The sequence below is a fragment of the Pseudorca crassidens genome, chromosome 12 (genome assembly GCF_039906515.1).
Source record: "Pseudorca crassidens isolate mPseCra1 chromosome 12, mPseCra1.hap1, whole genome shotgun sequence".
Lineage (NCBI taxonomy): Eukaryota > Metazoa > Chordata > Mammalia > Artiodactyla > Delphinidae > Pseudorca > Pseudorca crassidens.
This window is the reverse complement of record NC_090307.1, coordinates 61329588-61353400: the sequence shown is the minus strand read 5'-3', so window position 1 is coordinate 61353400 and position 23813 is coordinate 61329588. Positions and strand designations below refer to the sequence as shown.

General features: G+C 40.9%; 1 protein-coding gene across 7 annotated transcripts in view; it reads right to left on the bottom strand.

The window, feature by feature from the left end:
• Positions 1–23813, bottom strand: part of PTPRM (protein tyrosine phosphatase receptor type M) — a 754490-nt gene that overhangs the window by 270090 nt on the left and 460587 nt on the right. For 5 of the 7 annotated variants that reach the window (XM_067699674.1, XM_067699676.1, XM_067699675.1 and 2 more), the window contains exons 12-14: positions 9404–9677; positions 8358–8394; positions 753–827 (exon numbers count right to left, since the gene is read on the bottom strand). In XM_067699674.1, the coding sequence (XP_067555775.1) occupies positions 753–827; positions 8358–8394; positions 9404–9677 (386 nt within the window). The remainder of the gene's footprint in view (positions 1–752; positions 828–8357; positions 8395–9403; positions 9678–23813) is intronic. The other 2 variants (XM_067699678.1, XM_067699681.1) reach the window with 1 other exon arrangement.

The window sequence follows — 23813 nt, the reverse complement described above, 5'->3', positions numbered from 1 at the left end:
AAGTTTATACGTTTGTCCATATACCTTTAGAGGCAGTTCAAATGGACAAGCTAACTTCTCTTGGTATAAAGAGGCACACAGTTCAATTCCACAACTCAAAGCCATTCAATTTTTTTAAAACTTCCCTAAATTATTCAGTGCATTTGACTTGCAGATGTGCCTCTGCTTGCTATAAACACTGTGCTTTGAAACAAGGATCTATAAGGAATGCAGTCAGCTCTGCTCCAGTTGTAGGAACTTGAAAAGCTGAACAGCGTCACCCCAAACATCTTTGGGTGGCTTCACTTAACAACAGTGGCAGACGAGCCTGTGGATTGTTAAATGGGTGTGCAAACTAGACCCTACAAGGTGAAAATAAACCCCTCACGTTCAGATCTCGACGCCTTTCTGGATTAATTTGGATAACTGGGAAAACATCTTTACGTGTTTTGATTGAAATCCTCTTTGATGGCACTGCCATTGCAAATCCAGCAAATTTCATTCTGTATAACATTAGGCTAGAAAGGAACATACCGACAGACACACAGACAATGGGATCATGCAGCGGGGCTGTGCTGAATGCAGGGGTATACATGTGCACACAGAAGAGGCCGAGCACACCACTTAATTTAACGCGGGCACAGGTCTGTACCGAGAGTCGGAGACATCGTCAACAAGCCTTAAAGCGAAAGAGGAGATGTAGAGGGGAAACGAAGCCGAGAAAAATGAGCAGGAAATGGGCAAGATGACTCATCTATACTTGAAGGTCTGACCTGTCAGCTGGTCGTCGCCTGCAGCAGGGGCGATGCGAATGTGAGGTGTCGTAAGCTGAGTCACGATTATCGCAGCTATGGCAAAGGAAGATTCCCAGGTCAGCATGCATGAGGGAAGAAAAAGCCAGACTGAAGCTAGGCTAGCAAGGAGAATCTCCATCCGCATATCACATCATCTCAACTTTCTTCCAGCAACAACAAAAAGAGAAGGAAAAAGGAAAACAACCACAGCGAGCCGTTGAATTTTCTGAGTTTGTTTCCCTTAAACAGGCTTTCATCAGGCAGTTGGATTTCTAACCATGACGCAGTTGCAAGCTTGGGCTGAGACTGTGGACAGATTGACTAAAGGGGGGGAAAAAAAGCAAAAAACAAGGATCTAGATGGAACAGTGTTTTCAACTGCTCCTGAGAAGGGGGTAGAAAGATTCATTGCTAATTCTGATGAGCCAAACTTGAAGCTTTCAACATGTAATAGGTTATTTAAAATTCTTCTGCTTAAGTCACAATATTTTCTCTTCTTGCTAAAATCACCTTTGTGAAGAATATTATCTTCCTTCACTAAAAACATTTTTATGTAGAGAAATTTCTCTGATAACTAAATTTCCTGTAGAGAATTTCCATTTAGGAATTTTATTTTGTCACATTCAGGGAATGAAAAAAAAAATGCATCTCAAAACATCAGTTAAAAAAAAAAAGACTAATCATTGCCTTTGCTATAGTTGTCATGGTTAACATGTGACCAGAGAAATGATTAAGATTCTTGAAGCAGACCAGGCGGGCTTCTTGGTTTGCCTGAACAGCTCAGCAGTTGAGTTTAAATGGTTAACATTCATGACACACAGATATTGAAAAAAAAAAAAGAGAGAAAATTAAAATGTCAGTTCTAACATGATACAGCTGGAAAATGATGCAAAGAAAAAATATTGGAAAATTAAGGACAGGCTTACATGAAAGATGCCTAATTTACATGGAACAGCCTGGGTGCTATCAGAAATGTGGCAACAAGTAAGGAAAATAGATCATCTACCATCTGCAGACAATTATAAACCCAAAACTGCTGGTACATAATAGTTTGAAATATCCCTTTGCACTGTTCAAACAGTGTTGCTCCTTATAACCAGACAACAGAGGCAACTGGGTTTAAAAGTGGTATCATCATCTTTCATGTGTTACTAATGAAAACTTTTTAGTTTTGCTCAGTGAGATGGATAAACTAACAGTTTGGACAGAGAATGGAGAACTCCCAAGATATCACAAAGATAATTTTCTTGGTATGACACAGTATGCAAAATTGCATAATAAACTGTAAACAGTAAAATGTTATTTCTAAGACTCGTGACAAAGTTGGTACCAATTCCAAGTTTACGCACAGAACACTTGCTTGGTTATAGATACTCTTGTTCAACCAACATTCCTGTGCAGTTTTCCATTACTTACAGGAAAATTTGACCTACTCTACATCTGAGAAAAGTTACATTGTTTCTATAAAAATAGAACATCCCATACTGAAATTGGTAAACAATATGAACAAAAAGATATTTGAAAAGAGCTATGTCAGGCAGCCCTGTATTCACAACTCAAAAAGAAGACAAGTTATAAACTGAGGCTCAAAACTCAAATGGAAAAGTCCACAACAGGGATCAGGAAGGATTTCTATCTGATCTCTGTGTTCTGCCTTGTAAAGTGTTCCTTTGTGACAATTATTCTCGGTTACAAGGAAAAAACTTGATTTTGTTACAGATTACTGTAAAATAGGGGTCAGCTGGCCCACTGCCTGCTTTTGCAAATAAAGTTTTATTGGCAGAGTCATGTTCATTGTTCACCCATGATGACGGTGGCCCTTCCACAGCAAAGGCAGGGCTGAGGGGCTCTGATGGAGACAGTGTGGGTCGGGAAGCCTAAGATATTTATCATCTGCCCTTTACAGAACAACTTGCTGCACTATGTCTTAAAATATCAAAAGAATGCATTATGAAAGAGAATATCGCTGAATTCCTAGGCTTTAAAGATGGCGTCTGGTGCTGATAAGCTTAGGGTCTCCTTCAGGTACAAAGGTGCGCACGGGAGAGTAAACATCACACCTGGTGTATCGGCTCCTAACCTGCCGTGTCAGTTACAGGTGGTGGTATCTTCTGGAATTTGAAGACCCAGTATTTACCAAACTGGGTTTTATATGACTCTAGGGCTCCTTGAAAAATGAGTTTGGATGAAATAAATTTAGAAACTCTAGGGCTGAACAAAGTTAAACAGGTTTCCTTTCCTTGGGAACTTCTCGGGGGCCTTAATGCACTCATGATATACATTACGGAGACTTTCAGGTCGAGAAAAGGAAATATTTTCTCTACAAAATGCAGAGCGACAAACGCGTATCATATTTACGTTTCTATTTCTAAACCCATAGCTAAATGATAGCAGATTAGCATATATGAGCGGCCTTACTATATAATTTGTTTGCTTGTGTGTTGAATATGAGTAATTAAAGGGAATCTTAATTAGCTTTACATCTCGACATTCTTTTCAGTTCTTTTTATCAGTGTTCTTCCATTTTGTACCACTGTGGCCTAGAAAGGATGGCGTTTCTTTGAACAAAACAATGAACAGAAAAACAGTGTAGAGAAACTTCTCAAAGAGCCTAGTGATTAAAAAAAGAGACATTCACATTTCTGAATATAGTTAGAAATTGTATCAGCACAATAGAAATCCTTCAAAGTTTCCTGAAGGTCTCCCAGCAAAGCACATTGCCATACAAACGTAAGTTAAATAAAAGACTACACTTAGAAACAGTGGAGCATTTTTGCACAGAAAATTCACCTTAAAATATGACATTAGAATAATGGTTTTGTTTTCTTTTCTTTAAGGTTTATATCTGACTACTATAATACTTTTGAAAATAATTTAGCATGTGGTTTTCATGCAGTTTTTGTCTTGATTTCTAGCTATACTGCTGTTAGTCAAATCATAGCAAGGAGAGGAATAAGTTAATACATATGACACCCCCCCCCCATACACTAAAAACAAAGAAACAAACAAAAACCTCAAAACTTTTATGAACTCAAAATCCTCAAAATTTAAAAAGTGATATATTTATGTATCTATGTCTGGAAGTTTTAAAGATTACACTATGCCTAACGTGATAGGCACTTAAATTTTTTTTATCCTCTTAAATTTGTTGAGGCTTGTTTTGTGCCCTTGTATGTGGTCAATCCTAGAGAATGTTCCATGTGCACTTGAAAAGAATGTGTATTCTGGGTTTTTTTGGATGAAATGTCCTGAAAATATCAATTAACTCTAACTGTTCTATTGTATCATTTAGGATCTCTGTTGCCTTACTGATTTTCTGTCCTGAAGATCTGTCCATTGATGTGAGTGGGGTGTTAAAGTCTCCTACTATTATGTATTCCCACCAATTTCTCCATTTATGTCTGTTAGTATTTGTTTTATGTATTTGGGTGCTGCTATACTGGGTACATGTATGTTGACAAGTGTAATATCCTCTTCTTGTACTGATCCTTTTATCATTATGCAGTGTCCTTCTTTATCTTTCTTTATGGCCTTTGTTTTAGAGCCTGTTTTGTCTGATATGAGTATTGTGACTCCTGGTCTACTGTCATTTCCATTTGCATGAAATATCTTTTTCCATCCCCTCACTTTTGATCTATGTGTGTCCTCAAATATTTTTTTTAAATAAATGTATAACAAGAAAGCTCCCAAATGGCTATATTGTCAAGGAGAAACATAGCTGGCATCATGTCATGGAAAAAGTTATTTTATGGGAGATTAATGCAAAGTATACAGTTTAAACTAATTATTATATCAATTAGAATGACTATACCTCATTTAATACAAGAAATCTAATTTGCTAACAAGACAGATTTTTACTTTTAAGTGAAAGTAAAAGTTTCCTGTCAGTTTAGAATTGATCATCAACAAATTCTTTAGAATCGATCACTAACAAATTCTTCCAAAACTAGCAGAAAAGAGTTTCCACCCTACTAGTTACCGTAGGCAGCCAAAAGGTATGTGAAAGTTAAGGAAAACATATACAAGCATTGCTAAGACATAGCTGGATCAAGTGGTGTTAAACAGAATTCAACTATAAAAATGTGAATGTGATTAAAAATCAAAATAAAAATTAGGAGAATCTAAAAATAGCTAAAAGCCATTCTATGTACTCCACCATAAAGATTAAAAAGAATCCTGTTGGGAGGGTAACCCCAAAACATCAAGTATATTGTCATCATATGCTGTCTTTCTTTTTTTATTTTTACAATTTAATTTATTTAGTTAGTTAATTTTTATAAATTTATTTATTTTATTTTTGGCTGCATCGGGTCTTCATTGCTGCGTGCGGGCTTTCTCTAGTTGCGGCGAGTGGGGGCTGCTCTTTGTTGCAGTGCGTGGGCTTCTCATTGCAGTGGCTTCTCTTGTTGCAGAGCATGGGCTCTAGGCACGTGGGCTTTGGTAGTTGTGGCTTGCAGGCTCAGTAGTTGTGGCTCACGGGCCCTAGAGTGCAGGCTCAGTAGCTGTGGCACACGGGCTTAGTTGCTCCGTGGCATGTGGGATCTTCCCAGACCAGGGCTCGAACCTGTGTCCCGTGCATTGGCAGGCGGATTCTTAACTACCGCGCCACCAGGGAAGTCCTGTATGGTGTCTTTTTAACTCAAGAGATAGAACAGTCTGGGGTGAGTTTGCCTATAGCTAACCACATATACTTATGATGAATCTAGGTATATAAATTAAAGGAGGATACATAAAAATACAGGCAATCCCCCAACATATGGAGATATGTAATGACCCACCTTAGGTATTTCCTGGTGTCCAATTTTTTATGAGGCTTTATATTTGAGATGATTAGAATCAAAATGTACCCTTGGAATATGATTAAAATAATCACTACATTAAATTTATAACTAGCATGAAATATATCTTTAAGAGACATATCCGTGTTTGAAATTACAAATTAGTTCCTTGTGGAAAAAAATCCACCTCCATACTTTCTCTATAAAGATACTTGTCAACAGTTGTTTCATGAGAACACTGAAATCTTTGTAAATTCAAAATGCTGCTCAGGAAAGTGGTTTAGTGTCTGCAAATTCAATTAAGCCACTATATTGTCAGCGCTAAGTGGCAAAAACAGTCAAGATGCTTGAACTCTTTTCAATTTCAAACATTTTTATGATATGGTACCAGTAACACTGTCAGACCTGCCTATTTCTCTGTTTTGATGAAGTCATCAAGATGGAATGGCTTCCTTCATTGCAAAATCAATTTTAGTATGAATAAGCAAAAAATTATCTGATTATAAAGGTGATGAAACATTATACGGTGCTGTAAAGGAAGGTTGCTGAACCTGTACATATAGAAATTCATGAAATAAAATGGTACCAAACAGTGTAGTTTTCACCCAGCAGGAGACTATCTCCTGAGGTTCCCTCCTGTGCTGTGATTTTATGAATAGGAATGACAAAGTGAGGCAATGAAAATTAAAATTTGGTTCCCTCTTCCCCCCGAAAAGGTTATTTGGTTGGATAGAGTTTGTTGCTGTGTAAATGTCTGCAAATGACTCAGAAAATATGAGCAGAGAAATATTTAGTCAATCAGGTCATCTGACTGCCTAATCATCCTTCGGCGAATTGAAAAACAAATTACAATATTGATTAAATCTAGCTGATGATACAAGAAAACGATCCAAATCACCATCTAATTCAATCTATTGTGAAAACAGCAAACATCACATTTCCATATTTACTAGTGTTGTTTATATAATTATTTAACTCTGCACATGAACAGGATGGCAGATATTCTGTTGTTTCCAGAGTCAACTGGGTGGTGACTCGGTTCTAATAAAAAGGAGGACAGATACTTATATGCTGCAGAACTACGATTGGCCAGAGGTTCTGCTGGGTGAAAAGCCATGAGATACAGGGAAACACTGGTGTAGGAGGCCAAACGCTTGGGATCAAGCCTTGACACACAGATTATTAGCTGAGTGACCTTGGCAAGTCAATTCATCTCCCCAAATAATGCATTTTCTTTGTCTCAAAAATAAAAATAGCAATACATGTCTCCTTTCTCACAGTAACTTAGAAGAAATAAATGAGAACATACATATGAAAGTAATTTTAACTTTCAGCTGTGATGTGAAACGCAAGGCATTATGAATCAGGCACTCTGGAACTGGGTTTTCTGTTGAGTCCTCAAGGGTCAGCAGAATTCAATAAAGCAATCCGAGCATGGGCCTTGATCGGAGGCCTGAGAACGTCGATACCTCATTCAAAGGCCTTATAATACTGTGATAATTAATAGTCAACAGCGAATTACAGTTTAGAAAACACATCAATATCTGTAATCTCATTTTTTTATTAATTTATCCCTACGTATAAAGGCTCTTAATCAGGTACAATACGATATAAAGAATTGAGTGTTTTAAAATCAATATAAGGAGATTCTTGGAAATAGAGCTATGAGCCCATGAGGACAAACAAAATACAAATAAGGTGAGTACCTCCCACAAGGCCTGGCACGTAACATGAAACCAAGAAATGTTTGTCAAGTTAATGGAATAAAAAGGTCATGTTTCTTCAAGAAATAAGAATTCAATGAGAATTTTGAAAATGCTGATGGGCACCCATGATATATTCAAACTAAGCTGCCTGAACGTTAAACAGCAAAAACAAGATACGTTCATCCAACAGAACTTGTCAAGTGACGCCCTATGAGCTGACAAAATCTGCGGCTTTCTGCCTCCTTGCCGACCTCCCAGATTCAATCTCCCAGCACTTCCTCCCTGTCCTCATGCTTCCTCCACTGATCTGGAAGGGTGCGTTTAACTACAAGTGTTAACGTACACTGCCTCGTTTTCCTGCAGCATCGGATGTTTCTCGCGGCATCTTCTCAAATACTTCCACATGGGATGGTAAGAGCACACTGCGAGGTTGACGAGACGATGTTACAGTACGTGTACACACACACACACACACACACACACACACACACGCACGCGCGCACACACACACACACACACACAGCTGCACTCTCGTCTTTAGGAGGCCCTGTGTGGTGAGCTTATGCTGGTTCATCCTAATCTACCTTTCAACCTCCATCCCGTTGTCTCAGGATTGTAACCAGGCCTGGGAAACACAAGGTCCACAATAACATCACCTGGTTCCTGGGTTCCAAGAGACACACATCCCCAGTGAAAAAAGCCCACGCAGACTCTACAGATCTATTATAACTAGATAATTGCTTTAAAACAGCAGGAGGTATTTTACTATTATGCATCTGAACATTCATTAGACACAGTATTACTATGTAGGGTACTGTGGTTTATACCACAGTATAAACGAGATCGTATAAAAATTAATTCTATTTTAATAGAAGTTTTAAAAAGATAACCATTGAAAACTGCTTTGAAACACAGAAATGTGACTTCTCATTTAAAAGAAATACCTGTGTGAAACAGTCAAATTTAACTGGCCTACAATCCTAGCACACACCTAGGAGCACACACTGATTTCAATGACATGAACATTTCAAGAAGTTCTGAAACGCCATCTAAACTCGTAAAGGACAGAAGACAGCAGAGCTTCGCACAATTTCAACCTACCTTTTGTGGCCACTTGGACACAGTCTATTTTGGTTTCCTGTGTTAAATAAAGAGGGGGAAAAAAATCACTATTCATGTTTTATGTGAAACAAATAAAATCTCTGCAGTTCTCTTTAAATACGGATAAGGGAGGTTCTCATTGTTCCAAGTGTGGCATTAACCACACAGTGATTAGCACTTGGACTGCGCTCTGATACATTTTCCGGCTCCAGTGCTGGCGGTGGTGCCGGTGGACACCCTGGGAGCAGATGGCGAGCCTGGAGTTACACACAGAACGCCTCTGCCAGGTGGCCCCCCTGGCTTCCTCCTCCGGACCCTCACTGGCTCCCTGCGCAGACACTCGTGGGCAAAACCTGTGCCCCTGATTTCCCCCGCTTCTCACTGGCCAAAGGCAGTGATGGTACCGAGACCCACGCTATGAAGGAGGAAACCACTGTCATATCTGGAAAATTCGCCCTTCCTTCTAAGGAGACTTTCCTATCTCATCAGAGCTCTGGGTTGGTCTGAACAGGAAAGGGAAAAAAATTCAAAAACAACTTGATAGTTTTTATTTTGTTTCTATCTCATCTTTCCAAAGCTGTTTTCTCTTAGAAAAAAAAGAAAGATAACTAATTTAGTCCCAGCTATAGGAAGCGTAAACTCTCGTGGAACCAAAGAAATGGGACAGAATATGCTGAAGAGACAGATGTTGTGAATCTCACAAAATTGTAAATGAGCTGAGTGTACGTGTTAGAGCTGTACTATTTCCCTGTGAAATAGTAGGCTAAGCAGAATCACTAGCCAACTTTTGGTAACAAGTAAAAACTGAAAATAAAAACCATCATGTTGACAATATCTTCTTCCTACCCAAACAAATATGAATATATGCATTTCTTCCCATGAATTTCTCCAGGTGAAAATAATTTTAAAAAGAGAGACTAAAACACATTTATTCCAAGTAAAAGCACACAAAAGCATGACTTTCCTTCTTACTGCTACCTTATGTGATCTGTGTTCGCACTGATAACACTGAATGGCCTAAGTAAACAGCCATTTATAAAACTTACCCCGTTGGCTCTGCTAGCAGCTTGGAAATAAATTCTGTAGCTTTTATGGGGAAGGAGAGGGGTGTTCCAGTATCCATTGTATGTCTTATTATCACCAATAGTAAAAGGCTGAGCCGACTGGAGGCTGTTGGCTGGGAATTCAGCAGCGAAGTAGTACTGGGAGTTCAGCAGAGAAGCATTCTGGAAGTGGATGGGCACCGGGTAGCATTTTAAGATTTCTGTTGTCTTTTTAGCTCTTCGAGGACGCTCTTCCTCGACAACTATTTGGTAGACACTAGAAAAAAGAGAGTATTATCAGTGATAGTTTCGGATAACAGAGTTGATTCCCATGGTCTTCAACTGTGGAGACCCACAGGAGACCCCAAATAAAGAACACACTGGATAGAGCCAACAATAAGTGCTTAGTGCCTAATGGACACGGATTCAACACTTGCCCCATGACAGAGAGGGAAAGTGCTTAATGCCTTTGCACAGGACTCTCTCACCCCCAAATAAGACAACTTCTGGAGGGAAAGAAAATTTACCATAGTTAAAACGTTTTCATAGAACAATCTCTGCTGTTTATGTGAGCAGGACACCAAGGTAACATTCTTCTTACATGTAACTGAAGATGAATTTGTAGAAAATGAACTCAGTTTACCTAGTCAATGAACCAATCAATATTAACCGTAAGTTTATTAAAAAAGGCAACGTAATATTTTCTTCGGTGACATCTGCATGATCGTGTGTGAAGTTTTATCAAGTCACAAGATACAATGTGTGATGATTCGGGTTAACCAAGGTGGAACTTCCCATATTTTCTTCTATTCCTTTGCTTTCACCATATTTGGTCAGTGGAAAGTGAGGACATCAGAAAAGCAGAGAAAAGGCACTGGAATTTCAAAAGCCAACACCCTGGAGTTACAAGTGGTTTCTAAGAGTAAATCATGAACAGGGCTACTTGAATTCTATATAAAGATAAGATGGGAATGAGTATCCTCAGAAGATGCCTGTGAGACAGATGTCCCCACCAAGGAGTGGATCTCCTGGTCCCTACTCACCTTTCCCTCCCCACCCCCCCTCCAATATCTGTGAATTTCGAATTAACCTTAGGAGAAGAGGAGAAACTTTGAAGGGATGGACTTCTTTATTGAGCTACATACATTTACTAGAATGATGAACTGTTGTGCAGTTTGGTTGGGGAAAAGAAAAGTTTCTAATACGGAGAAAAAACAAACCTCGACAACAGCTTTCAAAAACTGAATCCAGACTAGATTGCAAGTCCTTCTGACAAGGAGATATATCTTTTTCTTACTTTGTCAGAAAAGCACCGTGACTCCCCGAGCAACACTGTAACCCTGGGGCTGCTCAGCACAGCCACTCATTAAAGCCGGGGAAACAGAATAGAAGGGAGGTGCCTAGCAAGGCCAAGAGCTGGGGTCGGCCCGGAGAGGTCCCTCTCTGTGCTCCTGTCCGTGTGAACTCTGAATCTGCACCCAGTGAATCTCCTGTTTCTGGAAGTACAACCACTTAGCACATTCTATTTCAGTCATGCAACGCAGCTGCCGTTCAGTTTGTAATTCTGTCCAAAGAAAAACTGACGGTTGTACAACATCAGAATGACAGCTCAGTAGGCAGGGAGTCCAGCAGGCTTACAGTGTAAATAATGATAAAGGGACTTCTGAGCAGGGATGCAAACTTAAAGAAAAGAAGAGAAATATGACCCTTACTTCCTAACATCAAGACTTTCTCTTGGTCCTGTAAGATGCTCCACCAAATCTTGCCGAGTTCTCACTGCAGGGTGTATCCAACATGGAAGGAAGAATTTAGGAAGGACCTTCCTTTGGGGGTGGGGGGAACAAGGAACACAGGCAGAGACAGAGGGGGCTTTGATTTCACTCCCGCTGCTCCCTGACCTCTTACATCTACAGTCAGATGTGGCAATTCCACTATATCTGCAAGTTCTTTGGCATTTCTCCCACCAAGTATGGCGTTGGCTAACCTTGAAGATTGCACGCAACCAACAGAATGTAACAGAGGGACAATGTGTAACACTCAAGGCTTCGGTTAGAGAAGTGCAAACATCATTAAGAAAGTGTGACTGTTTTCCTGCAACGCCTTCTGTCAGGGTAGCAGACACTGGCGTGTGCATCCCCCTAGACTCTACTCCTAATTCTGCTAAAACTGGGGTTTTAAATGAACATCTTTGGTTCTTATTTTTTTCCTATGAAATGAGAGAATTAGATGGGTCTCCAAGGTACATTTTATATTTTTTTTTATTCAGAATTTTTATTCAGCATACAAGAACTACTCTCACAAGATCGATAAATCAAAGAATAATTAATTGCTTTGCAAAGAGATTCTCCATTAAGTAATTTTTAACACTGGCTTTCTTCTATCAGCAAGCTTTTCCAATTTACTTGCTATAGGACATGATTTTCAAAATTCCACTTTAAAAACAACTTCCAGAAAGCCTAGTATACTAGACAAAGTAGAAATATGAAGATTTATGCGAAGAAAAGAATTTGCATAAGTTATTCCATACAGGAAGTGCTAGGCCAGGAGCCTTGCACATGTAGGTTTTATTTTCTGGTTTTACTGGTGAGAAAACTGAGGTTCAGAGGTGAGGTGCCCATTCTATCTGGGGCATAGTTAATTAAATAGTAGATGTGGTCTCCTGACCATCTGACGATACAGTTAGTCACTTCTGTATCTCATGAGACAGAATGAAGTGGGCCACGAAGTACATATTTTTGAAGGCGTAACGTAATCCAGAAGTAATTTTTACTTTATATACCTTATATGTAGTAGGAGGGAGGAAATATACTGATGTTCACTAATATGCTTCGCTTTACTAAAACTTAATACTAAGTTTCTTTTGTATTCATTTCCTGAATACCCAAGAGGTAAGAGAGAAGGGAATTACCAAGAAAAAGGTTTTGCGATAAGATAATGCAGGTTAGATTGCAAGTTTATCCTGTACAACCTGCAAATAAGGAGAAATGGAGAGAATCGGAAGCTGCAACTCTGCTTCCTCTCTCCCCTCATCTCCATCCTCACTTTCCATCCATCTTTCCCCAGCTTTCCTCATTTATTAAGTCAACGCATACTTTCTGAGCCCCTAGTATGTGCCAGGCACTGGCCTGATTTAACTTGAACAATATGATATTTGACACCCCCTAGAGAAAGACAATTGTTTTGTAATTTTAATGCCATCTAAGTGAATACGGCTGAAAAAAATTAATTTTTCCAAGTAGCAAGTTGATGAGGATCAGATGAAAATTCAAGAATTAAATGATTATTTAGTGGGCCTCCATTTCAGCCAGTTGGTACGTTATGCCATGCACTCTACTCCAGACATATTACTTTTTAAATAGCTACCATCTACTCATCTTCAGATATATTAAAGGAAGAACTAAGTTGACTAGAGCAATTTCAAACCCAAAATGTCTTTTCATCCTTGCTCCACAAGACAAATTAGATTTGCAAGCATCCAGACCTCAAATCTATTTGCTCTTTAATAATTTAAGCACTGAAAGGTCAAGCAGCTCTTTTCTATTCCCCTTTATCAAAGTCCAAGTGCTAATGAAAAATGGCTGAATCCGTTCTGCTGCCCAGTGGCCACACACTGCTGCCTCCTGGATGGAAATAAACACACTACTGGCATCCAGATCCGCGGTACCTGGACAGAACTTGGTGACTGATGCGTTTTTCATTTGTACAAATAACATCATCCCACTGATGATTTTCACAAGATCTTTCCAACCACAAGTGTCATCTCAAAAGTACATTTGAAAATCTCACTGTTTGAATGTTTTTCCTGAAAGGCTGACTGAAAAAAGCAAATTCTCACAGATGGAAAACCAAACAGAAGTTTCTAGCTTAGTGAGCTGAATTAAAATCCTTTTATCCTTTTATCCTTTTAATGTGTTACTCACGGCCTCTTTATTTATCAAAGTCTCACCATTCCTAGCCTTCCTCTACCACTGTTCTGGAATTTCAAATCACATAAAACTTTCCTAAGGCATTTGCAGCGTGAGGGCACAATCCATCGTGAAGATGAATCTGCCAAAGATGTGACATCACTGTATCCGAACTTTCCTACAGAATGAAATTTAATTTAAAGCTTAATTGATGCTAGGCTTTTCTACAACAAAACTCTGAGGCTTTTATTAGGAGAATAAGAAATCTGCATTTATATAGACTAGCCCATGAAGTATAACCTAGAAAAGAACATCTGAACATCTTTCATGTAGTTTGTTAAACTCGAAAGTTCAAATGTGACAAAATGGTTTAGGTCTTTTCTAACTTTGAAGATGTGAGGGGAAGCCTGCTGCAGATTTGAAACTGACTTCAAGATATGTGTCCTAATTCATTTCCGGATTAAGCCCTTAGTCATAAGTCCATTTTCCTACCCACTTATTCTGTTTCTTATCAGCATAAAATACTGAAGGATTATCCAACCAGATAGCAGGATGGTGGGGGGTGAGGAGGAGAAAAGTACTGATCCGTTTCATTGTTGCTTTTGCCAGTCCTTTAAAGTTGTCATTTCTCATCATTTCAAGGACTTAGAATATTTTTCATTTCATGGCACTATTAGGGACTTTCAGCTTGATCTGCAATTTTTGGTAAAAGCCACCTATTCTCTCTCTAGAAAAAAAGAATAGAGTCTAGTATTAATATCTTCTTGAAGATTAACTCTTTGCGGGGGGGGGTGAGGGAAAACGAAAGTATAAATTATATTCAAGGCAGGTAAAATAAGTGTGTAATTCAGGTTTATTTATGCAATAACACAGAATGTATTTTCTTCCTGTTCTTTTTCAGTCATAGCCTTTCCCTAAACCTGTCAGCATTTACTGAAATGACACCCTGAAGATCCCAATGACCTGGTACAACTGAACTACATTTTAAAAGTATTGTCACCAGTTTAAAATGAGGAAAAAGAAAGGTCAGTTCAATAAGTTCAATGTGTTTGTCATCATGACTAGGATCCACATAACACGGGTGCTGAGAGCAGCTGCCAGGGCCTGTCCTGCTCATTGACTCAGAAATGAGGTCTGATCACTAGTTTTCCACAAACAGTGGACCCTGGGTAACACACTGCACAGCATAAACTGATCCGTGGGGTCGAATATTCTATGTTGCCCACTTTAATTTCTCTTTGTCCTGCTCTCTTCTAGATAGGATCGGCCATCTATTGCTGTGGCATATTTTCAGGGTACTACAAATAAAACTGATGCTCTCTCGGCCATAATTCGTCATCAGGAGCTCGCCTGGCATCCCTAAGTTACTTCTGTTCTGCATGTGTGTGCACGTGTGTGTGTATATGTGTAAGCACGCCTGAGCACGTGCTCCCACACCCTGCTGCTCTGCTAGTTAGTGACAAAATCTGATATAATAAAATATTAATTATAGCTGAAAGGCTGGGCGAGAAATATGAACTCAATTACAGCTCCATATTGGGAACAAAGGTCAGGAAGGAAAAATCCTTTAGTTACGGAGGTTTGGGATAATAAAAGGACAACTAGAACATTAGACTTGGGCCGAGAAGCTGTGTAAAAGGCCACATGTTATTAATCTTCATGACAGGCACCAAATTTCAAGTAAATTAGTCCAAGATGGAACATCTTTAAGAGTGACTTCTCCTCCTTTTAACAAGTGAAGACGTTTTCCTTTGCACATGTCATTTCAGTTATGTTTGTCATAATTTAATCATCACAATTTCATAACAAATGTATGACTCTAAAAATTATAACTCAAGGTCTGCTACTATTTTTAAAGCTTGTTTTTCTTAAATAGCTCTAGGGATTTGAATAAAACTAGAAAAATCCAATACTATCGAAGCCATACTAAATATGTTCATTATTATACTCAAGTCAGGATCTTTCAGTCCCTAAAGGTAGCAGTAGTGCAGGCCAGGGGAGCCAGAATACAAATGCCACTGTCCCGAAGGGCGTGCCGCTGAGAGCACAGTGAACTGGGATCCCATGCCCAGGTGACTGGGTCCAGCACTGCCACCAAATCATCCCCTGACCACTAAGGTCCTTTCTAGCTCTGATCTTTTTATACTCCCTGGTACAAGATCAGGCAAGTTGTGACGTCAACAAGTGAAAAGAAAACTATTTTATTCATATTTCCTTATTTTCTACGATATTTATCACATATCAAGCCCTGTGCCAGGCACAAGGGAAGAAGAAAGAGAGGAATGAAGTCCACACTGTCCCCGTTCTCGGGGTGTTAGAAACAGGTCCCTCCAACAAAGAACTGGGACAAGATGCTGACAGAGGTTTGTACAGAGTGAAAGAGGGTACAGAGGGGGAGTGTCAGTGTCTACAGTGGACTTGAGGACACAGGGGCGTGGAGGGGGAAGCTGGGGCAAAGTGAGAGTAGCATCGACATATACACACTACCGAATGTAAAATAGCTAGCTAGTGGGAAGCAGCAGCATAGCACAGGGAGATCGCCTTGGTGCTTTGCGATGACCTAGAGGGGTGGATAGGGAGGGTGGGAGGGAGGTTGAAGAGGGAGGGGATATGGGGACTGTGTATGCATATGGCTGATTCACTTTGGTGTACAACAGAAACCAACACGGTATTGTGAAGCAATTATACTCCAAAAAAGATCTATTGAAAAAAAAAATCTCTTGTGGCATCAGCTTCCCCGAGGACATCTGGCCTGGACCTAGTGCCCAAACGCTCCTACTGCCGGTGACGCCTGAAGACTGTCCTGTGCTGCCTACAGCCATCAACTTTCCCCCCAAATTAGAGATAAAGGAATGCCAACAAACAAAAAGCTCATGTCTTTGGATTCCCAATGCAATCTCCATTCACTACGACCACCTGTGCCAACAAAGACCCTCCCAAGTCTCAACAAGTCTCCCATCAGACTCCCGAGAGGCATGAGGATTCTTCATCAATAGGACCAAACACTGAGGGTAATGGCCGGGCTCTGGCTCAGATGCCTGCCAGGGTCCCAGCAGGCCTGTCCCGAGAGTGCCCGAGTTTCCCGGGGAGGAATCCCAGGAGTGGCAGGGTTTTCCTCACAGTTTCCATACTGCCCAGCTCCTGGCAGAAGGACGCTGCAGGGCATGACAACCAGGGCTGGTTGCTGACTCCCATCCCGCTGTGATGCCCAACGTGAGGAATGAGAACCAGGTAGATTGCTCTCTGGGGAGGGCAGGGAGAGCAGCCTGCAAACACGCAGAGCCTCGGTCTCTGCTCCCCCCCACCTCCCCACAGGTGCCTTCCAGGCAAACTTGGAACTCCTTTTTCTGCCTTCTCTAATCACGCCGCAGGTTACAAGAGCCATCATCTCTCAATTTTAGATGCTCTCCATTTTAATCATTTGCTCTCCATTTTAATCATTAAGGTGAAGTCAAAATATTACAGATGTGTTGGTTGTTTTGGGGGCAGTGGTGGCAGAATTTGGCAGTGGGAGCCCCTTGCACCCTTCCCAGGCCAGTGGCCCCTGGTCTGGCCTTCTGCAGAGAAGGCCCTGAGCAAGGCCTGTGCACCTGCGCTGCGGGCCCCGGAGCATCAGACTGGAGCATCAGACTGGAGCTCTGGTCTCCTACACAGAATCCTTCGGAGGGGATTATGTTGAAGAAAAAGAAAATCTGAGACATGAGGGAAGGAAAGCGAGACAGTATATTTTCATGCACAAAAGCAAGTTTGAAATGGAGTTTGAGGGAAAGTTAAATTAAGTTTCACAGTATAACTGCTCAAATACATCTCCTCTATTATTATTATCTTCCCCTGCAATTTTTCAGGCTTCTTTTCAAGGGTTCTGGAAGAACAAACTTAGTTTCCAAAATGAATTTTCAAAGAGATGACTGACACTGTCATCCTAAAAGCAACTTTAATAAAAATGATCTTTGTTTCCTGGCAGTAAAGGAATGCAGAGTATTATTTTTTAATACAATAAAAGTCACCTAAAATCAGGTGGGGGAAGGGTGGTGGCAGTGGTAATAAGGGATTTAGTACCTTTTGTGAACACACTCTGTAGCAATTCAGCTACAATAACTCATAAAAAAACCGAGCCAATATAGCAATACAAAACTGAAGTTTTACTGTTAAATGACATTTTAGTTTTTGTGGCTATGTGTACCAATGAAAAAAGGAAAAATTTTAGGTTGGAAGTCAGGTATTTAGAGCTCCTTTCCTTAAACAATTTTAGCAATGGACAGAACCTTTTCAAAAGGTTCCAGAAATGTGACAAAAGAACCTTTTAGCCCCAAAGGTTTAAGATGGTCTTGCAGTTTACAATTCTTCAATAAAGAAGAGGGAACAATTAAAAAAAAAAAACTATTAATAAGCATTTCAAAAGAATTGGTATTTTCTTTCTTTATTCTCCGGAGACTATTAAACACGGTAATATGAAAAAAGAACATACATATCAACAAAAAAAGACTGATGAATTTGATTAAAACAATCCAATACACTAAAACAAAGCTGTTTAACCCAAGTCCTTCAAGTACTCAAAATTTCGCTAGTAAACACTGAGCAGATTTTGATGGAGTTAGGCTTGACCAAAAAAATAAAAAGGAAGTCTTAGCTTAAAAACAAAAATGAAGAAATAATGAAGAAAACCAAAACCAAAAACCCCTGCTTCTAACTTCTAAGAATGAAGTATTAGAGATAAACCCCAAAGATTACAAGGATCATAATCTAAAAACAAAGGCATTATATATTTTCTTAACACTGGAAGAGACAATAAAGAAAGGATATTAATTTTCAGGAAAGCCCATGTCTGCAAAGGAAGGTGTAACCACATTGGTTCCAGAGAGATTCTGCAGGGACGATGTCTGTGGTAGGGATGGCTCCTGGGAGGGGCCTTGCAGGCCATGCACTGTTCACAGGGAGAGCATGGTTGACTGTTAATCCCCCGAGACCTCAGTTCCTGTATCTGTACACAGAGTGCTGGCATTTGACCAGGAACTCTGCTCTGGATGATTAGAAATCACTCCATAAAGGACCAAGCATGGGACTGCCATATTATAGCGACTCAATCCAAGTAACAACAATTCTTCATTTTTTTATTAGCCTAATTATTATTCCTGTCAGATCATAACTGAGGTTCAGAAGTATTATACTGGGACTTAGAAACTTTCCTATGACACAGGCATAAGAAAAGAGGCTACCAAGTTATCTACAAGGTACTGCCGTCTTTACAGACCAGAATAGAGTCAACAATAAATAAGAAAAGCTTTCCTATATTGAGCTGATAACGTCTGTGGTAGATGCTGTCCTGACTGCTTTGCTTACTGTCATTCACCTCCTAGCTGCCCTTTGAGGTAGATATTATCACTCACAACTAATTGAGGAAGAAAATGAGACAGAAAAGTATCACTTGCCCGAGATTACAGGGCAAACAAGCACTAGGATTGAAACCCAGGGTCACCAAAATCCATGCTGTGATTGGCTGCATATTTGATGCTTCTGAACACCTCTGCACCTTCGTCCCCAGGAAAGAGCCCTTGTGTGTAACTACTCCAACCAGCAGTGCTTTCTCATCTCTGTGGGGTTTGGATTGGAACAGTAGGTCTTCTAAAACTGATGATTTTACAGAATGACTGCACATATTTCTTACAACGACCATAAACTTATTGTCAAAGTATGGGTTTCCTTTAGAATACAGATACTATTTTTTTTAATATAAATTTATTTGTTTTTATTTATTTATTTATGGCTGCGTTGGGTCTTCGTTGCTGCACGCGGGCTCTTCTCTAGTTGTGGCGAGCAGGGGCTACTCTTCGTTACAGTGTGTGGGCTTCTCATTGTGGTGGCTTCTCTTGCTGCGGAGCATGGGCTCTAAGCGCTCAGGCTTCAGTAGTTGTGGTGCATGGGCTTCGTTGCTCCACGGCATGTGGGATCTTCCCGGACCAGTGCTCAAACCCGTGTCCCCTGCATTGGCAGGCGGATTCTTAACCACTGTGCCACCAGCGAAGTCCCCACAGATACGACTGAAGTAGTAGTCTACTTCAGTAGTAGTAGTAGTAGTAGTAGTCGTCTCGGTATATTGGCATAAAAGTTAAAGGGCAGTAGTGATTAGAAATTTTAAGCATTTTACCAAAAACAAGGAATAAAGGGAAAAAAAAAACTGAACATCAATCTAGTCAGTGTGTTTTGTTAAGCAAATCCTGATATTATAGTTTTACCCTTTCTTAGCACTTCAGTTTACAAAGAACTTTCGCCTGTATTAATCCTCATGATGATGCTGTGAAACGGACATATCTTGTGTTAGACCCAATTTCAGAACTAAAGAAAGACCCAGAGTTCACAGGATGCCCAAGGTCACACAGTAGTGTAAACAACTCAGCCCAGATGCAAACCCTGGTCCATGCAATTGTTCTTTTCTTTTAATTGATTACTAATTAATTTTAAGCTTTCATTACATTTTAATTTGATTTTGATGATAGTTGTTTTCAGAGAATTCTTTGTAATAATTCTAAATGGTTCCCAGTTTCTTTTAAAAAGTATAATTCTGATATACCTTTCAGGTATGTAGCATTATAATTCAACATCTGTATACACTACAGAGGGGCCACCATGACAAGTCCAGGTACCATCCATCACCCCACAGTTCATGACCCTTCACCCATTTCTCCCACCTCCCAACCCCCTTTCCTACCTATGGGGGGCGGGTGGAAAGCAAAGGAGAAAGGAGGGTGTCAGTGACCCTGAGAGGTGAGAAGCAGAAGTTTCAAAGGGGTCAGTATAGGCGTGCAAGATTCTAGTGATGTTCCTGATGAAATCTGCAGTAGTCCTTCTGAATTTCTCTTCTTATTAAAAAAAATAAGATTGATCCAAGGGTAAGGGTAGGGTGTTTTTTTATGCTTCTGCACTCTATGGAAGGGTCATGGTATTTAACTTTTATTTAGAGATGAGAATATAAATTTTAAACGCTTCTTCTTCCTTATACATCCAATGAGTTAAAAGGAGGTTTGAGACCTTTGGCTTCTTATCTATAAAGGTTTCAGTGATAATTACTTCTCACAAGAAAAAGATGATGTTCAATTCAATAAACACTTATTGCACACTTAATTAGGTTTGAGGTACTGAAGGATATTCAGAAACTAAATTATGAAAATCATTTTGTGATCATTTTGCATTTCCTATTATATTTACATACATTTTACATAATAATTAGCCTAGGAAAAGGCTCACTTCCAACATTAAATTCATAAATCTAGTTAATACTCCTGAGTGCTGGTCAAGCTTCATTTACTATGTATGTGGTTTTAATTGTATTTGCTGGGATGACCACTGTCTACATCTCTTTACTTCCTCTGATCCTAGGCTGTTCTAAAGGCTGCTCCTCTCCTTGGTGGACCCACACCTGCCTTCCAGCCCCTGATTGGCCACTTCCTACTTTTCCTTTGAGTTTCAGCTGAAACAGCACATCCCGATTTCCTTGTTGGGATTTCATCCTTCTGTCATATGCTCTCAGTGTACTCTGGGTTTCTCTACACAGCTTGATCACCATCCTAGCACAGTGACTTGAAAATAAAGATGCTCAATAGATATTTGGTGCACAAATGAATGAATAATAGGCAAATGTCAACCCTCAAATTTCCTATAACACCTGGCAATATTGTAAAGGGCAACAATTTTAGCTAGAGACTAATAACTTCAGAGAGCTCTTACCAATTCTCACTGAGCAGGAAATACACTGACACTGGACAGGCAAACACTATTAGGGAAACATAGAGAAATGAAAAAAATAGGACACAGAGAACAGCTCAAAATGGATACGACGATATGGAGAAAACAAACATTGCTACCCAATCGTTCTACTATCTCACAGATTGAAGAACTGACTGTTAATTAAATTAAGGAGCTGAAAACCAAATATAGGTAACCATCACAAGCATAATGTAATAACAGACTTAATAAACTAATTTTTGATGAAACAGAAGGCACATCAGCTTTTTCCTGTGCTTTGCTGTTCTCATCATAAACGATTACACTGTCCAGACTTAGAAGCGCTGGTTGAGAAAATGTTCTGCTGAAGAGAATGACATAAAACAGTGTTCATTATACGGCCATGTCCGCCCCCCTCCATAGGATCACGAGGTTCTGACACCTGAGGAGCGTGGTCAGGTCCTCTCCGAGGGGCTCCTTGGCTCCCAAAGCCCACAGCTCTCAGCAGCTCCCTGGACGGGCTTTCACTGTCTGCCCCAAGCGTAACTATCAGTCTCTTTGAACTTGTCATCTTTTCTCACGTACTTATGTGATTGTAACACTTAAAAAAATGAAAGTGAAGCGCCTATAGTCGGATCAGTCAGTCTTCGTCAAAATGTCCAAGATCCTGTCTCCCAAAGCCTAACAGTCTCAGCTCGGAACACCTCTAGAAATTCATCCCTTAAACTCCGTGGAATCAATAATCGTGATTAGGAAGACCCAGCAGCTGCTGAGAGCCAATGGCAGAGCAGCAGTGAGATTTGTCACTCAGGCGATAAGTTGTTCAATTCAAGGCATCGGCAACCTTCTGGGGCTCTGGGTTTACAACTGAGACAGCTTTTAAGTGATTCCACTGTTTCATTTATGGATGGTCCAGATAGACGGTGTGGGGGGAAGAAGCAGGGGGTAACTTTCTCTATTGTCAGTGGCCAGTGAGTTCAACCTGCATGTCTGCCTCCCCATCCTGACAGGTGGCTTCTGGGCTCCTGGTCAGCTGGTGGGGGGGCTGTGCCCAGCACTACTGACCTCACCTCCAGGGAGGCGGTCACGTATGATAACGTACGGCCTCCACTATAAATGACACTCAAGGGCCTTTGTGTAGCCTGCAGTCCAACCTCAGACATTGATCTTTGCAGAGACAACCATGGGTTCCTTTGGGTACAGGAATGAGAACAACGAGAAACGGTGTGATCAAAACCTTGAGTCTTCCCTGTCCCTCAGCCAAGAGTCAGCCACACTCATCCGCTAAGCGTCCTGGAGCATTCACTCCTTTGGCGCTCTTTCAGTAAGACACCGTCTCATCCATTCGCTGGCATTGCAAACACACCCCAGTGTGTTTCATAATGGTCCCCAAAGTGCCTAGCACAGGCTCAGGGCAAAGGGGTTAGGGTGATCCAGTAAAAGGAAGGTAGAGAGAAGCAAAAAGACAAAGGTCCAGAAGGTTCTTCTGAGCAAGAAGCACTAACAACGCCACCTCTTTACTGCTTATGAAAACTGGGATTTACAAATATTCATATGGGGCTTCCCTGGTGGCGCAGTGGTTGAGAATCTGCCTGCTAATGCAGGGGACACAGGGTTCGAGCCCAGGTCTGGGAGGATCCCACATGCCGCGGAGCAACTGGGCCCGTGAGCCACAACTACTGAGCCTGCGCGTCTGGAGCCTGTACTCCGCAACAAGAGAGGCCGCGACACTGAGAGGCCCGCGCACCGCGATGAAGAGTGGCCCTCGCTTGCCACAACTAGAAAAAGCCCTCGCACAGAAATGAAGACCCAACACAGCCAAAATAAATAAATTAATTAAAAATATTCACATGATTAGTAATTTCCAGTAAATTACCAGAGAGTCATGGCTGAGCTAGTTTTTCAATTTTGAGTGTCCTAGTATGCACTTTAACAATACTTTAAGCAGTTAACATCACCAATCACTTTGATTAGGCGATACATTCTCTTTTTTTCTTCTAAAAGAACTAAATGTTTCTGGTTCCCCTAAGTCCCGTTTCTAATGAAAATCAGCATTTGACATGTACAAGATCGCTTTCCTAAGTGTTAGCGATACCTTAACTGGGCGGATGAAAAGGAACCTGTACACCTGTCCTATGCCCCAACCCAGTAACCCACCCTCCACAGCTGCAGCTAATCTTCCCTACATTTTTTCCTTACCTAAGTCCCTGGAATCCCTGCTCACTGCCCATTGGATACAACTCCACCCCCTGGTATGGAGCATAAGGTCGCCCAATCAATCAATCTACCCCTGATCTCCCTTCCGCTTCTCCCATCCCGCCATCCCACCCCTCTCTAATTATATCACACTTCTCATCACCAGAGCAGGCCAACTTGGTCCTCCCCACCCTCCTGGGATGCATCTGTCTTGCTCAGTATTTAGTCCCTGCCACACACGTAACCTCCTGTCTCCATGTGACATACATCCCGTGGGCAACATCCATCTGTCAAGACTCAGCTCCTCTCTGGAATCTTACCCAACACCCCCCACCCCAGGTACAGTCCCGCCCTCCGGCTCCTCAGCACCCGAGACAGGGGACCAGAGCACATGCTGGGCTCACGTGTCGAGACTGCAACCCCCTGGAGAACAGAGCCCACGACAGGCCCCTCTGGATCCCCAGGGAGTCACACAGCACTCGGAACCTAGTGTCTACTGCGTCAATGTAACCCCAACAGCAGCTCCGTGAGCTGACGTGGCGTCACCCTGAGGCTCAGAGATGTTACGAGATTTGTAACCATCACATAGATAG